Below are 18,036 nucleotides of genomic sequence, written 5' to 3'. Positions count from 1 at the left end.
CTGCCTGTGAAAGCCTTTCCTTGGCCGCAGTGAGTGTTGGATCACATCTGGATTTCCATTTGCATGAGGCCAGAACAATAATTAGGAGGTTTGTCCCCGAGGGCCGGGGGGGGGGCGGGATTTACCAAGCGCGTGCAGTTTAAGCTCCGTCTGATTGGTGGAGCGTGGATCGGGCTGATTCCGCCTTTTCCCCAAATGAACAACGGATTCTCTTGTACAAAGTTGCATCAGACTGTGAGGGGAAAGTGAGGCTTTTTTTTAACCAGTTCTGAGCCAGGAGGGACTGGACAAGGAGGCTGAGATCGCCACACACTGGGATCAGCTGGTAGAGCTGCCTCACACACACAGGTACTTCCATCCTGTTAACTCTTTGTGTCTAAAAGAAAAATCTTGAAGATTGAATGGAGGTTTGTGGACGTTGAACCCACTGCCCCCCGCCAACCTTGCTGGACATTCGCTGACCAGGTACAGCTCGGGTTTAAGGGGTGTTGGGTTTAGGAGAAAGTTGAAGGGCAGCCAGAGCCTGGTGCTGATCCCATGGTCTAGATTTTCCTCCCGTGGCGCTGAGCGTCTCTCCCCGGTCCGCCTCTACGGAGCTTGGCCGCGCTGCGGGGTCCAACGGGTTCATGTCTATGGATCTACAGCCCCGCAGTTCTGGCTGGTTGCTGACTGGGCTTGGCGGGGAAGGGAGGAGTCAACACGTGTGGCTCCAGAGGTCTTTCATCATCATAGGCGGTCCCTTGTATCGAGGATGACTTGCTTCCATGCCAAAAAGGGATGAGTTCACGGGTGTTTCAGGTATTCCAGATCCCGAACTACATGTTGAAGGGTGGAAGATGCCTGTGAGTGGATTTTTTTAACGTGGGGTGGCTGTTGCACACCAGCCACCACACGGGGCTTGACAGAGCGAGGTCTTGGTCCAGTGGCAAGGGTTAACCAGGACGACTGGAGACCAGCTCTGCTGCACGGACCCAGTGCGCGCACATATCGCAGTGTGGGCTGGTCCGTGCTGCCCCTGGGCCCTCGCCTCTCCTGGGCCCTGATCACATCGCTCTGCAATCTCTCGGTGCTCCTTTGCCCCTCCTGCTGTGCCTGCCCGCACTGCAATCAGCGACCTGGCTTCGCAGCCGTCGCCCTCCTGCAGCAGCACGCACTGCTCCCTGCAGTGGTATACCGCCGCACGCACTGCTCCCTGCAGTGGTATACCGCCGCACGCACTGCTCCCTGCAGTGGTATACCGCCGCACGCACTGCTCCCTGCAGTGGTATACCGCCGCACGCTGCTCCCTGCAGTGGTATACCGCCGCACGCTGCTCCCTGCAGTGGTATACCGCCGCACGCTGCTCCCTGCAGTGGTATACCGCCGCACGCTGCTCCCTGCAGTGGTATACCGCCGCACGCACTGCTCCCTGCAGTGGTATACCGCCGCACGCTGCTCCCTGCAGTGGTATACCGCCGCACGCTGCTCCCTGCAGTGGTATACCGCAGCACGCACTGCTCCCTGCAGTGGTATACCGCCGTACGCTGCTCCCTGCAGTGGTATACCGCCGCACGCACTGCTCCCTGCAGTGGTATACCGCCGCATGCTGCTCCCTGCAGTGGTATACCGCCGCACGCTGCTCCCTGCAGTGGTATACCGCCGCACGCTGCTCCCTGCAGTGGTATACCGCCGCACACTGCTCCCTGCAGTGGTATACCGCCGCACGCACTGCTCCCTGCAGTGGTATACCGCCGCACGCTGCTCCCTGCAGTGGTATACCGCCGCACGCTGCTCCCTGCAGTGGTATACCGCCGCACGCTGCTCCCTGCAGTGGTATACCGCCGCACGCACTGCTCCCTGCAGTGGTATACCGCCACACGCACTGCTCCCTGCAGTGGTATACCGCCACACGCACTGCTCCCTGCAGTGGTATACCGCCGTACGCTGCTCCCTGCAGTGGTATACCGCCACACGCACTGCTCCCTGCAGTGGTATACCGCCGCACGCACTGCTCCCTGCAGTGGTATACCGCCGCACGCTGCTCCCTGCAGTGGTATACCGCCGCACGCTGCTCCCTGCAGTGGTATACCGCCGCACGCACTGCTCCCTGCAGTGGTATACCGCCGCACGCTGCTCCCTGCAGTGGTATACCGCCGCACGCTGCTCCCTGCAGTGGTATACCGCCGCACGCTGCTCCCTGTTATGGCCCCGGCCTGCTGATGGTCTTTCAAGGGCTGCCGACTGTCGCACTCTTGGGGCATTCGTTGGACGGGTCGGAATGGCACCAGTGCGTTTTGGGAAGCCTCGGCCCCCCCTGTCCCATCGCATACAATACTCAGTGGGCAGGCAGAGGCGACACGCACACGCATGACGTGGTGAGTGTGCTGGGACCATGGATGGCAAAATGTCACGCATCATCATCGGCAGACCCTCGGAATCGAGGAAGACTTGCTTCCACTCTAAAAGTGAGTTCTTAGGTGACTAAACAGTCCAATACGGGAATTACAGTCTCTGTCACAGGTGGGACAGACAGTGGTTGAGGGAAAGGGTGGGTGGGGAGTCTGGTTTGCCGCACGCTCCTTCCGCTGCCTGCGTTTGCTTCCTGCATGCTCTCGGCGACGGGACTCGAGGTGCTCAGCGCCCTCCCGGATGCACTTCCTCCACTTGGGGCGGTCTTTGGCCAGGGACTCCCAGGTGTCGGTGGGGATGTTGCACTTTATCAGGGAGGCTTTGAGGGTGCCCTTGTAACGTTTCCTCTGCCGACCTAGGGCTCGCTTGCCGTGAAGGAGTTCCGAGTAGAGCGTTTGCTTTGGGAGTCTCGTGACGGGCATGTGGACAATGTGGCCCGTCCAACGGAGCTGATCGAGTGTGGTCAGTGCTTCGATGCTGGGGATGTTGGCCTGATCGAGGACGCTGACGTTGGTGCGTCTGTCCTCCCAGATGATTTGCAGGATCTTGCGGAGACATCGTTGGTGGTATTTCTCCAGCGATTTGAGGTGTCTGCTGTACATGGTCCATGTCTCTGAGCCATACAGGAGGGCAGGTATCACCCAACTGACAGACATGCCAAGAAATAGGAGAAAATATTGCATTTCTATAGCGCCTTTCCCCACCTCAGTACAGCCAATGAAGTACTTTTGATGTCACTGTGCTCATGTCGGGAAACGTGGCATGCCAATCTGCACACAGCAAGATCCCACTAAGTGTGGTGTTGACCAGATCATCCGATATTTAGTGATGTTGGTTGAGGGACAAATATTGGGTCAGGACACCGGGGATAACTCCCCATTGCTCTTTTCTGAAATAGTGACCTTGGGATGGCAGGGCAGACGGGGCCTGGCTTGAACAGGTTGGGCCTGTACTCATTGGAGTTTAGAAGAATGAGAGGTGATCTTATTGAAACGTATAAGATACTGAGAGAACGCGATAAGGTGAGAGGATGTTTCCCCTCGTGGGGGAATCTAGAACAAGGGGTCATAGTTTCAGAATAAGGGGTCGCCTATTTAAAATGGAGATGAGGAGGAATTTCTTTCAGAGTGTCATGAATCTTTGGAATTCTCTGTCCCAGAGAGCTGTGGAGGCTGGGTCATTGAATATATTTAAGGTGGAGACAGCAGGTTTTTGAAGGATAGGGTTATGGGGAGCGGGCAGGGAAGTGAAGTTGAGGCCAAGATCAGATCAGCCATGATCGTATTGAATGGTGGAGCAGGCTCAAGGGACCGAATGGCCGACTCCTGCTCCTATTGCTTATGTTCTGATGTTCTTAAGTTAACTCTCGGGCTGAGATGCTTGCATTCCGTGGGTGCCGCGTGACCGGGTTAGGGTCGCTGCCTGAGTCCGGCGCTCGCGGGGTTAAGCGCAGAGGCAGCTCTGGCACACGTGGTCAGGAGGGTATATAAAGCTGGCAGCCAGCAAGGACCCCCCGGGGGCTCTCCTGGACTCTGGAGGCTGATCAAACACGCAGCTGGTCGACAGGGAGCGACTGCAGCTCAGAGTGCGGACTGACCGGCTCGGTGTGTGAAACGTCGGCCCACCGTCGGTCCGCGAGCTGTCGCGCTGTGCAAACACCTGCCGGCACGGGTCCCATTACACTGCCATGCTGCTCACTCCAAGACGGAAACCAGTCGGCTCGCGTCAAAGCAACAAGAAAGATTCCAGCTCACGGCAATGCCAACTCAGTGACCTCCCCAGCTCTCGCTGACCCTCCTGTGCACGTTGTGGCCGCGGCTGGCAATCAGACCACACTTAACTCTTTCGAACACCACAGAGTTACAGAAGAAACATTAAGGATTAGGAGCAGGAGTCGGCCATTCTGCCCCTCGAGCATGCTCCGCCATTCAATAAGATCACGGCTAATCTTCGATCTCAACTCCACTTTCCCGCCCGATCCCCATATCCCTTGAGTACAATATACAAAAGAGTTTCATTGGATCATTACAAGAGGAGGAGGCCATTCAGTCCCTCGAGCCTGTTCTAGCATTCAATGAGATCGCTACTGATCTGTATCTTAACTCCATCTACGCTCCTTGGTCCCGTAACCTTAAATACCCTTACCCAACAGAAATCTACCCTTCTCAGTTTTGAAATGTTCAATTGGCCACCGGCCTCGACAGCTATTTGGGAGAGAGAGCTCCAGATTCCCACTGCGCTTTGTGTGAAGAAGTGCTTCCTGACATCACCCCTGAACGGCCTGGCTCTAATTTTAAGGTGACGTACCCTTGTTCTGGACTCCCCCCACCAGAGGGAATAATTTATTTCTATCTACCCTATCAACTCCTTTAATCATCTTAAACACCTCGATTATAATTATTTCTCAGCCCCCCCCCCCCATCCCCCCCACACAGCTGACTGTCGATTTTGGATGTAGGGGTACCTTCTTGTCCTCCGACGAGTATTTTGACCCGTTTGTGTAAACGTTTAACTTTGAACCCATGCCTGCTATTGAACCAACACAGCACAACACAAAGAGGCTATTCGATCCATTGTGTCCTGGCTGCACGGGGTAGCAGGGAAGTCCTGCTCCAACTGTACAGGGCGTTGGTGAGGCCACACCTGGAGTACTGCGTACAGTTTTGGTCTCCGTATTTAAGAAAGGATATACTTGCATTGGAGGCAATTCAGAGAAGGTCCACTAGGTTGATTCCTGAGATGAGTGTGTTGACTTATGAAGAAAGGTTGACCAGTTTGGGTCTGTACTCCTTGGAGTTTAGGTGATCTTATTCAAATGTATAAGTTAATGGGGGAGCTTGACAGGATAGATGCAGAGCGGATATTTCTATGAATCTAGAACTAGGAGGCCTAGTCTCAGAATAAGGGGCCGCCCATTTAAAACGGAGATGAGGAGGAATTTCTTCTCTCAGAGGGTTGTGAATCTGTGGAATTCTCTTCCCCAGAATGCTGTGGAGGCTGGGTCATTGAATATATTTAAGGTGGAGGTCGATAGACTTTTGAACGATAAGAGAATCAAGATTTATGGGGAACAGGCAGGGAAGTGGAGATGAGGCCAAGATCAGATCAGCCATGATCTTATTGAATGGCGGAGCAGGCTCGAGGGGCCAAATGGTCGACTCCTGCTCCTATATCTATGTTCTTATGGTATATAACAGCAGTATATACCAGTACAGGGTATATAACAGGGGCTGTACAGGGTATATAACTGATGCAGTACCGGATATATAACAGGGGCTGTACAGGGTATATAACAGACACTGTACAAGGTATATAACAAACACTGTACAGGGTATATAACATGGGCTGTACAGGGTATATAACAGGGAGCATGAATAAGGGAGGGAGTTTTGGTTTGCGATTTATTTCGCGGGTCTTGACATGTATCAAGCGGCGATGATGGAGCAAGTGATGACGGAGATCAGAAGGTTCGGCACATTGTGAAATCGGGGTGCATTTCCAAGAACACTAAATGCCAGATAACCTTGGGGCAAATCCTGTTCCTCTTTGTCACAGAATGCAGGCTGTGTACTGAAGGCCAGCTCTCAAAGCCAAGAAGAAATTGTGAAATTGGGTCATAAATCATCAGGGGTAATTGCTCTGTTTTATGTTTTATTATGTCCTGATTGTAAAGCAGTTTGGACACTTCTGAAAGCAGTGAGGTGTTGAAATTGATGTCTATAGTGTGTGAGTCTGAGATATTAATCTTCAGTGGAGCCAGTTAGTTCCTGCATCCAACCGACACTCCCAGTGTAGTGCTGAGGGAGTGCCGCACTGTTGGAGGGGCAGTGCTGAGGGAGCGCCGCACTGTCGGAGGAGCAGTACTGAGGGAGTGCTACAATGTCAGAAGGGCAGTACTGAGGGAGTGCTGCATTGTCGGAGGGGCAGCACTGAAGGAGCATTGCACTGTCGAAGGGGCAGTGCTGAGGGAGTGCTGCACTGTCGAAGGGGCAGTATTGAGGGAGCGCTGCACTGTTGGAGGTGCAGTGCTGAGGGAGTGCTACAATGTCAGAAGGGCAGTACTGAGGGAGCGCCGCACTGTCAGAGGTGGCAGTGATGAGACGTTAAACCGAGGCCCCGTCTGCCCTCTCAGGAGGACGTAAAAAGATCCCATGGCACTATACAGCGGAGTTATCCCCGATATCCTGGGGCCAATATTTATCCCTCAACTAACATCTCTAAAACAGATGATCTGGTCATTATCTCATTGTTGTTTGCTGTGTGCAAATAAGCTGCTGTCTTTCCTACATTACAACAGTGACTACACTCCAAAAAGTACTTCATTGGCTCTTTGGGATGTCCTGAGGTTATGAAAGGTGCTATATAAATCACTGATTGGGCCCAGCTGGAGTATTACATCCAGCTCTGGGCACTGCACTTTAGGAAATGGATGTCAAGGCCTTGGAGAGGGTGTGGAGATTTACGAGAATGGTATTCGGGATGAGTGGCTTCAGTGACGTGGAGAGACTGGAGAAGCTGGGGTTGTTCTCCTTGGAGCAGAGAAGGTTGAGAGATTTGATAGAGGTGTTTAACATTTTGAAGGGTTCAGACAGATCCAGCTGGGGCCTAATCAGTGATTTATACAGGTTCATTGAAAAGGAGAAATGTGCCGGGTTATGGGGAAAGAGCGGGGGGAATGGGACTGATTGGATCATTCTCTCACAGAGCTGGCACAGGCACCGATAGGCTGAATTGTGCTGTATCATTCTACAATAAATGCAATGTTTCCTTTAAACATTTTGCAATTGGGCTGATAATTGCGGGAAGCGAGGTGCAAGGCTTGGTGAGGGCGTTTCTTCTGTACAGTGCTGGAAATGCTCTGCAGGAGAGTTTAATGTGGAGCAGTCACTCCCTCGGAACTACAAGACACGGCAAGTTGCAGAAATGTGCGATTTACACACCTGATTTAACGACAGCGTGAAAGGGCACCGCGCATTTTGTGCTGAGGTGTGTCCCGCGACATTGTGTGCGGTCCGGGCCGCTCAGCGATCAGTGTTCTTCTTCTTCTTAGGTGGTCCCTTAGGCGGAAAAGGTACAGAAGGATATGCTGGTGGGGTGGGAGGAGGCTGGTGTGGAGCATAAATACTTGCACAGATCCGTTGGGGCGAATGGCCTGTTTCTGTGCGGTCCACTTGATGTAACTCGATGTAGCCCGGTACACCGGGATTGAACTTCCCTCCGATAGCCTGCACTCAGACTCCATGCTGCAAGCCCAGAGCCAGAAGGTCCCAGGGCCTAGTGTCGGCCGTGGCTCAGTGGGCAGCACTCTCGCCTCGGAGTCAGAAGATTGTGGGTTCAATTCCCACTCCAGGGACTTGAGCACAAAGATCTAGGCTGACACTCCCAGTGCAGTACTGAGGGAGCGCTGCACTGTCGGAGGGGCAGTACTGAGGGAGCGCTGCACTGTCGGAGGGGCAGTACTGAGGGAGCGCTGCACTGTTGGAGGGGCAAGTACTGAGGGAATGCTGCACTGTCAGAGGGGAAGTACTGAGGGGGCGCCGCACTGTTGGAGGGGCAGTACTGAGGGGGTGCTGCACTGTCTGAGGGGTGGTACTGAGGGAGCACTGCACTGTCGGAGGGACAGTACTGAGGGAGTGTTGGAGGGGCAGTACTGAAGGAGCGCTGCACTGTCGGAGGGGCAGTACTGAGGGGGCACCATACTGTCGGAGGGGCAGTACTGAGGGAACGTTGCACTGTCGGAGGTGCCTTCTTTCAGATGAGACGTTAAACCGAGGCCCCGTCTGCTCACTCAGGTGGATGGAAAAGATCCCACGGCCACTATTTCGAAGAAGAACAGGGGAGTTAGCCTGGTGTCCTGGGGCCAATATTTATCCCTCAATCAACATCATTAAAACAGATTCTCTTGTCATTATCACATTGCTGTTTGTGGGAGCTTGCTGTGCGTAAATTCGCTGCCGTGTTTCCCACATTACAACAGTGACTACACTTCAAATAGAACTTCATTGGCTGTAAAATGCTTTGGGGCGTCCGGTGGTCGTGAAAGGCGCTATATAAATGCAAGTCTGTCTTTCGACATCTGCCACTGCGCGTGAGGCTGGCTGCAGAGAAACATTGGGAGGTCGGAGCTGGTTGGGAGGCTGAGTTCCTGTGCAATTTACTGCAACAGGCACCCGAGAAAGTGCAGGCTCAGCCGGTGAAGCGAGGGTTAAGTATTTCTAGTCTCGCCTCTGCCTCGGCGAAATGCTGTGCTATTTTGATGGGGAGGCGTTCCCTCCCCTGGAATCTGTAACTGCCCTGGGTACATTTGCAGATCCGCGAACATGACATTGTGTGATTTTCGAGACGGGTGTGTTGGCTGTTGGGGCCGGGGAGCCAATGGGAATGCGTCTCTGCCAGCCCAACCCACAGAGAAGCCTCGTGGTCCCCGAGGGGAGCAGGCCTGCACTTCCCGTGCGGTAATGAGCAGCTTAAGCCCAACCCACGTTACTTGTACAAACTGCAGTCAAGCAGCCCAGATAACGCTGATCAAAGTAACTTTTTGCTTTTTTCCTTTAACCTCCTTTGTGTATTTGCCACAATCAGTAACAGGCCCTGCTTCTGCCTTCTGTTTACTGAAAAGAAAGACTTGCATCTATATAGCGCCTTTCACGACCACCAGACGTCCCAAAGCGTTTTACAGCCAATTAAGTACTTTTTATGAAGTGTCGTCACTGTTGTAATGTGGGAAACATAGCAGCCAATTTGTGCACAGCAAGCTCCCACACACAGCAATTTGATAATGATCCAGATAATCTGATTCGTTAAGGGATAAATATTGGCCCCAGGACACCGGGGATAACTCCCCTACTCTTCTTCGAATAGTGCCATGGGATCTTTTACGGCACTTGAGAGGGCAGATGGGACATCGGTTTAATGTCTCATATTAAAGACATTAGATTGAAAGCGAATATGATTGGAATTTTGCGTATAATTTTTTTTGGTGACGATTCCGTAGCGGCCAGCTGTGGCTCAGCGGGTCGCACCCTCATTTCGGAGTCGGAAGGTCGTGGGTTCATGTCCCACAAAAAAAACCTAGGCTGACACTCCCAGTGCAGTATTGAGGGAGTGTCGCACTGTCGGAGGGACAGTACTGAGGGAGTGTCGCACTGTCGGAGGGACAGTACTGAGGGAGCGCCGTACTGTCGGAGGGGCAGTACTGAGGGAGCGCCGCACTGTCGGAGGGGCAGTACTGAGGGAGCGCCGCACTGTCGGAGGGGCAGTACTGAGGGAGCGCCGCACTGTCGGAGGGGCAGTACTGAGAGAGCGCTGCACTGTCGGAGGTACCGTCTTTTGGATGAGACGTTAAAACAAGGCCCTGTCTGCTCTCTCAGGTGGACGTAAAAGATCCCATGGCACTATTTCGAAGAGCAGAGGAGTTCTCCCCGGTGTCCTGGCCAATATTTATCCCTCAATCAACATCACTAAAACAGATGATCATTATCATTATCAGAGTTGGTGATCAGCTTCCGCAAGGTAGAGGTCTGTTTGCCAAACAACAACAGCACCACCCTTGGTTGGTTGCTGCATTTCTCACATTATGACAGTGACTATGCTCCAAAAGTACTTAAAGTGCTTTGAGACGTCCGGTGGTCATGAAAGGCGCTATATAAATGCAAGTCTTTCTTTTTATAGGCCAGACCAGGTAAGGACGGCAGATTTCCTTCCCTAAAGGGGCATCAGTGAACCAGATGACAATCCGACAGCTTCAGGGTCACTTTTACTGAGACCAGCTTTGCATTTCCAGATTTGTTTCTTTAAATGAAAAGTTACATTCATATTCTCAAACACCCAGGGTGTGATTTGAAGTGTTCTCGGGATTACTGGTGCAGTACAGAACCACGGCATAATTGTGTCCTGAATCGAGACAGGAGCAGGGGCTGGTGGTAGGGCCGAGATCGAGTGTGAATACAGTGTGGTGACCCTGGGCGCTGTGAGTGAGCGCTGAGTGGCAGAGGGTGGAATTTCTGGCTTGCCACGATTGCTGTGGGACTTGAGCAGAGGGGGAGGGTGCTGTTGCTTGAGTTTGAGCCCGGGCAGTGTAACAATGCATTGCACACAGAATGGAGAGAGGAAGCTGTGTGCGGGACTCGGGCACGCTGTAACTTCAACTCGCAGCCAGGTCTGTAACTGCGTCTCGCATTGTTAGGTGCAATAATGTCTGTCTCTCTCTGAATCTCTCTCTCTCTCTCTGAATCTCTCTCTCTCTGTCTCTCTCTGAATCTCTCTCTCTCTGTCTCTCTCTGAATCTCTTTCTGTCTGTCTCTCTCTGAATCTCTCTCTCTCTGTCTCTCTCTGAATCTCTTTCTGTCTGTCTCTCTCTGAATCTCTCTCTCTCTGTCTCTCTCTGAATCTCTCTCTCTCTCTGTCTGACTGTCTCTGTGTCTGACTTTCGGTTTTACTGCATGCCCTATCTCTCCCACTTCTCTCTCCCTAAAGTTAGAGAAGTTTCCATGCCACAGTTGAGCGATGCGGGGCCGGTGCTGGGCTCACCCGTTCAGTGGGTGATCTTTGGTTACCAGTGTTGGCGAGGGGACCGCGCGGAGGGCGGTATGTGCACGGCTCCCCTGTGAGCGGGGGCTGCTCCCCACTGCCCTCGGGGTTAGTGCCCCCAGCCCGGGGGTCAGTGCCCAGGATATCGCGCTTGGCTCTGCACCCCCGGGGCACACGGGGATCGCTCTCCGGCCGCTCGGTCCCAATGACACACACAGCCAGCGAGTACCGAGCCATGCCCGGGCTCCGGGTCACACCGGGACAGGCAGCGCGGCCCGCCCTGGGCTGAGGGGGGGGGGGAATGTTGGGGGGCCAGGGGGAAATGTTTGAAGGGGGGAAGTGAATGTTTCAGGGATTTAGGGGGTCAGGAATTGAAGGAGAGGGTGAATGTTTGGGGGGGGGGGGGTTAGGGGGTCAGGGGTAATTGTTTGGGAGGGTTTGAAAGAGGGAGGTGAATGTTTGTGGGGTTGAAGGGGGGTAAATGTTTGGGGGGGTTGAAGGAGGGGTGAATGTTTGGGGGGGTTGGGTGAATGGGGGGTTGAAGGAGGGGTGAATGTTTGGGGGGTTGAATGTTTGGGGGGGTTGAAGGAGGGGTGAATGTTTGGGGGGTTGAAGGGGGGGTGAATGTTTGGGGGGTTGAAGGAGGGGTGAATGTTTGGGGGGTTGAAGGAGGGGTGAATGTTTGGGGGGTTGAAGGAGGGGTGAATGTTTGGGGGGTTGAAGGAGGGGTGAATGTTTGGGGGGTTGAAGGGGGGGTGAATGTTTGGGGGGTTGAAGGGGGGGTGAATGTTTGGGGGGTTGAAGGAGGGGTGAATGTTTGGGGGGAAGGAGGGGTGAATGTTTGGGGGGTTGAAGGAGGGGTGAATGTTTGGGGGGAAGGAGGGGTGAATGTTTGGGGGGAAGGAGGGGTGAATGTTTGGGGGGTTGAAGGAGGGGTGAATGTTTGGGGGGTTGAAGGGGGGGTGAATGTTTGGGGGGAAGGAGGGGTGAATGTTTGGGGGGTTGAAGGAGGGGTGAATGTTTGGGGGGTTGAAGGAGGGGTGAATGTTTGGGGGGAAGGAGGGGTGAATGTTTGGGGGGAAGGAGGGGTGAATGTTTGGGGGGAAGGAGGGGTGAATGTTTGGGGGGAAGGAGGGGTGAATGTTTGGGGGGTTGAAGGAGGGGTGAATGTTTGGGGGGAAGGAGGGGTGAATGTTTGGGGGGTTGAAGGAGGGGTGAATGTTTGGGGGGAAGGAGGGGTGAATGTTTGGGGGGAAGGAGGGGTGAATGTTTGGGGGGTTGAAGGAGGGGTGAATGTTTGGGGGGGTTGAAAGGGGGGGTGTGAATATTTGCATGGAGACGGCGGTGATGTTTTGAATATGTTGCCTGATACAGTGTGTGGTGACGGGTTTATTTTGGGAGTTGAGAAGGTGATAATTGCCAGGCAGAAACTCTCAGTGCTTCAGTCGACTACAATCCCGCTGAAGATACTGTGCGGGCTCTGCAGTCTTCACCATTCACTGAGTCGTTGGCACCGGGATCGCCACATAGGAAGTAACAAAAAGAAAGATTTGCATTTCTATAGCGCCTTTCACGACCACCAGATGTCTTAAAGCGCTTTACAGCGAATTAAGTACTTTTGGAGTGTAGTCACTGTTGTAATGTGGGAAATGCAACAGCAAATTTACACACAGCAACCCACAACAATGTGATAATGAGCAGATAATCTATTTTTTTGTTATGTTCATTAAGAGATAAATATTGGGCCAGGACACGGGGGATAACTTCCCTGCTCTTTTCCGAAATAGTACCATGGGATCTTTTATGTCCACTTGAAAGAGTAGACGGGGCCTCGGTTTAACGTCTCATCCGAAAGTCGGCACCTCCGACAGTGCGGCAACTCCCTCATCATTGCACTGGAGTGTCAGCCTAGATTTTTTTCGTATTCAAGTCTTTGGGGTGGGACTTGAATCTACAACCTTCTGACTCAGAGGCAAGTGTGCTTCCCACTGAGCCACGGCTGACACAAGAACAGATGTTGGCCATTCAGCCCCTCGAACTTGTTCCCCCCCCATACCCATGCCTAACACAAATCCATCAATTTCAGGGTTGGGGGAAGAGAGTTCCAGATATCCACTAGCCTTTGTGTGAAAAATTGCTTCCCGACATCAGCCCTGATTCCATCCCTGGCCAGTGCTGCAAGTAGCTGATCTTTGTCTAAGCACAGTCAGAATAGAACAATTAGCCAAGAGCTCCTCTATCAGGATTCCTGCTCCTGCAAGGATGTTGATGGGATTGGGCCTTGGCTATGGGGAAAATCCCACCCACACTGGCCACCCTCGATTCCAGGGAAGTGCCTTATCGTGGGCAAGGAACCAGAGAGCAGCGAGTGTCCGTGCCCCGAGAACAACAGGGAAGTTGCTGAAGAAAATCGCATTCTGTGACTTATAGAAAGACACAGTAAGTTGTGGGCGACAGGTAATGTGGAAGAACGGAGGATGGGGGTGTGGGGGTCACAACGAGGGTCGGGCCAGGGGTCACAGTGCGGGCTAGGCCAGGGGTCACAGTGCGGACTAGGCCAGGGGTCACAGTGTGGGCTAGGCCAGGGGTCACAGTGTGGGCTAGGCCAGAGGTCACAGTGCGGGCTAGGTCAGGGGTCACAGTGCGGGCTAGGCCAGGGATCACAGTGTAGGCCAGGGGTCATAGGGAGGGCTGGGCCAGGGGTCACAGTGCGCAATCGGCCAGGGGTCACAGGGTAGGCCAGGAGGTCAAAGTGTGCACTAGGCCAGGAGGTCACAGGGAGGGCTGGGCCAGGGGTCACAGCAAGGGCTAGGCCAGGGGTTACAGGGTAGGCCAGAAGTCACAGTGCGCACTAGGCCAGGGGTCACAGTAAGGGCTGGGCTAGGATTTATGGAGTCAGTCGGGACTATTGTATTCTGCTGTTTGATGCTGATCAGAGGGATCGAGCGGGAAAGTGGAGTTGAGAAAGAAGATCAGCCATGATCTCATTGAATGATAGAGCAGGCTCGAGGGGTGGTATGGCTGACTCCTGCTCCTAATTCTTATGTTCTTGTAAATACTCCAAGCAAAACAGAGATCAAAGCAGAAATCAGACTGAGGGTGAATGCTCTGTTTTTTCCCAATACAGAGGTGAAACTGGGAGTGTGTCATTGGGAAAATTCACTCTCTGCTTCCTACTGTCTGCTTTAAAAATTGCAGACACTTCACTAAGAAACCTGACCATCCAGTTCTTAAACTGTCAGAGGGTGCCAACACCTATAATAAGTCGATGTGTGGTGAATACAATGATTTTCTGATGTGTAACCTTGAAGGTTTGTGAATGTCACAAGCACGGCCTGTGGCCCCTTAATGATAGAGCTTTTCTCTCCGATGAATATATTAGATCGAGTCTTGCTGCACGCTCCTCTATCTAACCGAGCCTATTTAATGCGACACGCACTCTGTAGCTGTAAAAAAGGAATAATGAAGGGTCTTTTACTAACCCTTTTAATGAAGGGTCATCAATTTTAAATTGTCAGAGAGAGAGAGAAAGAAAAAGAGTGGGGGAGAGAGTTTAGGAGAACTTTCTTGAGGCAGTATTGTTTAAACATGGAATGCTTATCCACGAGGAGTGACTGAGGCAGAGACCATTGCATCGTTAAGGCAAAATTGCGCACATATTTGAAGCCAAGGAAGATACAGGGCTATGGGGAGAGGGCGGGGCAGTGGGATTAGTTTGGGATTGATATAGTGCTCTGGGGAGAGAGCGGGGCAGTGGGATTAGTTTGGGATTGAGATGGTACTCTGGGGAGAGAGCGGGGCAGTGGGATTAGTTTGGGATTGTTACGGGGCTATTAGGAGAGAGCGGGGTAGTGGGATTTGTTTGGGGATTGATACAGGCCTATGGGGTGGAGAGAGGGAGGGGCAGTGGGGTCAGTTTGGGATTGATACAGGGCTATGGGGAGAGAGTGGTGCAGTGGGATTAGTTTGGGATTGATACAGGGCTATGGGAAGAGAGTGGGGCAGTGGGATTAATTTGGGATTGATACAGCGCTATGGGGGGAGAGAGGGGCAGTGGGATTAGTTTGGGATTGATACAGGGCTATGGGGAGAGAGTGGTGCAGTGGGATTAGTTTGGGATTGATACAAGGCTATGGGAAGAGAGTGGGGCAGTGGGATTAATTTGGGATTGATACAGCGCTATGGGGGGAGAGAGGGGCAGTGGGATTAGTTTGGGATTCATACAGGGCTATGGGGGGAGAGAGGGGCAGTGGGATCAGTTTGGGATTGATACAGGGCTATGAGGGGAGAGAGGGGCAGTGGGATTAGTTTGGGAATCATACAGGGTTATGGGGGGAGAGAGAGGGGCAGTGGGATCAGTTTGGGATTGATACAGGGCTATGGGGAGAGAGTGGGGTAGTAGGATTAGTTTGGGATTGATACAGGGCTATGGGGAGAGAGTGGGGCAGTGGGATTAGTTTGGGATTGATACAGGGCTATGGGGAGAGAACGGGGCAGTGGGATTAGTTTGGGATCAGAAGAGCCAGCACAGACACGATGGGCTGAATGTGCCGGAAAGCTCTATGATTGCTATGAATATGGTAACGCACTGCCAGTTGGGAATTATCACTCCTGCCAAGAATACACACACTGCCCGGGCTGATTGTACAGGCAGGGCTAAGGTTTGCTGCACCCACATTGCTGACATCCCCTCCACCCTCCACAGCACACACAGCACTTCCTCTCCTCACGGCTCGGGGAGGGTGTGAAGGGGGTTTCTGCCACACTGCCACTGGAGAGAGAGAGAGAAGCAGAATGAGAGAGAGAGAGAGAAGCAGAATGAGAGAGAGAGAGAGAGAGGCAGACTGAGAGAGAGGGGCGGACAGAGAGAGAGAGAGAGAGAGGCAGACAGAGGCAGAGATGGAGAGGAGGAGAGACAGAGTGAATGATGGAGACACAGAGAGACAAAGACAGGGAGAAGGACAGACACACAGACAGATACAGAAATACAGGCAGAGAGACTCAGAGGGACAGAGACACAAAGATAACAGTTGGTGAGGAGCAGACACACACACGGGGGGAGAGAGAGAGAGAGAGAGAGAGACAGAAACCGAATGATAGGCTGCTAGTGAGAGACACACAGTGTGGAGTCAGCCATCGCCTGTCACGGCGATATTCCCGGTCACTGAGCAGTGAGCCCTCGGTGTGTACGTTTAGGGTTCGGGGCCCAGTTGTGCTGTTACCGGTCTTGCCTTGGGAGGGGGTGTGGTGCTGGGATGAGCCTCCGCACACTGAGGATTGGGGTGGAAATAATCAGCCGGGACTGTGGCGCCAGAGGGCAACAGGATTGGGCTGGGCTGGGCTGGGCCCCCCATGGCCAGACACTGTCGGACAGCCACTGTCGGACCAACACAGCAAGAGTGGCGTCTGGCTGCCTGAGTGTGTGGAGTGTCCCAGTAACTGAGGTGCACAGGCTCAGAGCCAAGTGCCTGCAGGTGAAGCTGGCACTTCCTGCACAATTAGTTCCTTTATCAAATGATTAACTGAACAGAATATTGACATTCCTTCCCCCTGATTACCCTGTGAGTGGCACAGCTCTCCAGCATCTGGTGTTTAGTGAGCCAGGGGACTGGTTCCACTGTAACAGGACCTCTCCCGCTGTGCGGGCCCGGGGGGAGGGCGCTTTACAAATGCCACGACTATTATGCATGGCAGCATCTACCTGTAGGTGTGGCCCCTGCCCCCTTTCCTGCCCATCCCCCTCCCTCTTTCCCTCCCCTACACCCCACCCCCACCTTCTGCCCCTACACATGCATCTGCTCCTACCCCTCCCTCCCCCTGCCCCTAGCCCTCTATCCCTCCCCTCCCTTTGCCTCTATCCCTCCAATTATTTTTGTTGAAACGAATAATCAAGTGCCCCCTGATTAAAGGGGGGGGGGGGCACACTCCAAAAACTTTTCAAGTGCCCTTTTTTTTAGGGCAGTAAAAATACAAATTATACAAGTGCCCCCTGGCTAAAAGGGCCTCTATCCCTCCATCCCTCTCTCTATCCCTCCCCTCCCCCTATCCCACTCCCACTTCCCCCCCCCCCTCCCCCACCGCCAGTCCATCCTGCCACCCCACCCGCCCTCGGATATATCGCGTACTCCAGGGTTTGAATCCTCCCTCTTTCCTTTCTCTGTCTCTGAATCTCTCTTTGTCCATCTGTCTTTGCAACTCGAACGGACGCTTTCTCTGTTGCCCAGATTCCATTTGTCTCTGTCTCTGCATCTCCTGTGCTCTCTCTCTCGCTCTGTCTCTGTCTCTGCATCTCCTGTGCTCTCTCTCTGCCTCTCTCTCTCGCTCTGTCTCTGTCTCTGCACCTCCTGCGCTCTCTCTCTCGCTCTGTCTCTGCATCTCCTGTGCTCTCTCTCTCGCTCTGTCTCTGTCTCTGCACCTCCTGCGCTCTCTCTCTCTATCTCCTGGTGCAAATTCTGCAGATCCGTTGGAACAAAGTGATTATCTTGCTTACACGATCAATGAATGAATAAAACCTATCATCGCTCCTAAATCGTGTCGGTCACACATTGTGAAGGGAGGTGCCTGCCCCGCTCACAAATTCTTAGAATCACAGAATAGTGACAGCATGGAAGGAGGCCATTCGGCCCGTTGAGCCCGTGCCGGCTCTCTGCAAGAGCCCCTCAGCCAGTCCCACCCCCCCGCCCTTTCCCCGTAGCCCTGCTCGTTTTTTTTTGCCTTCAGCTGCCTGGGCCCCAAGCTCTGGAACTCCCTCCCTAAACCTTTCCCCACTCTCTCTCCTCCTTCAAGATGCTCCTTAAAACCGACCTCTTTAACCATGATTGCAAGGAACTTCCCCCTCAGTGAAAAATGATGAAATACTGATATCTTTTGAAGGAAAATTGGAGCAAGTCTGTGACCTATTAAGCACTCACATTTTATAGAGTGCCAGCCATGGCTTAGTGGGCAGCACCCTCACCTCTGAGTCAGAAGGTTGTGGGTTCAAGTCCCACTCCAGGAACTTGAGCACAAAAACCCAGGTTGACAGTGCAGTGCTGAAGTACTGCTGCACTGTTGGAGGGGCTGTGTTTCAGACTTTTGGATGAGATGTTAAACCAAGTCTGCTCTCTCAAATGGAGGTAA

The 18,036-nt window shown here is 53.1% G+C and overlaps 1 protein-coding gene across 4 annotated transcripts in view; it reads left to right on the top strand.

Annotated features, from left to right (window-relative positions):
- The first annotated feature begins 7,183 nt into the window (after nt 1–7,183).
- The window catches only part of LOC139228085 (monocarboxylate transporter 1-like), a 50,962-nt gene continuing 40,109 nt past the window's right edge, over nt 7,184–18,036 (top strand). Inside the window, exon 1 of one of the 4 annotated variants that reach the window (XM_070859257.1) lies at nt 7,184–7,298. In XM_070859257.1, the coding sequence (XP_070715358.1) occupies nt 7,262–7,298 (37 nt within the window). In that variant the 5' untranslated portion in view covers nt 7,184–7,261. Of the gene's footprint in view, nt 7,375–9,983; nt 10,070–10,382; nt 10,547–18,036 lie in introns of those variants that run through there. The other 3 variants (XM_070859259.1, XM_070859260.1, XM_070859258.1) reach the window with 3 other exon arrangements.

This window comes from Pristiophorus japonicus, chromosome 17 (assembly GCF_044704955.1).
Source record: "Pristiophorus japonicus isolate sPriJap1 chromosome 17, sPriJap1.hap1, whole genome shotgun sequence".
Classification (NCBI taxonomy): Eukaryota; Metazoa; Chordata; class Chondrichthyes; family Pristiophoridae; genus Pristiophorus; species Pristiophorus japonicus.
The sequence above is the reverse complement of the archived record's forward strand: the minus strand, read 5'-3'. Positions and strand labels throughout refer to the sequence as shown.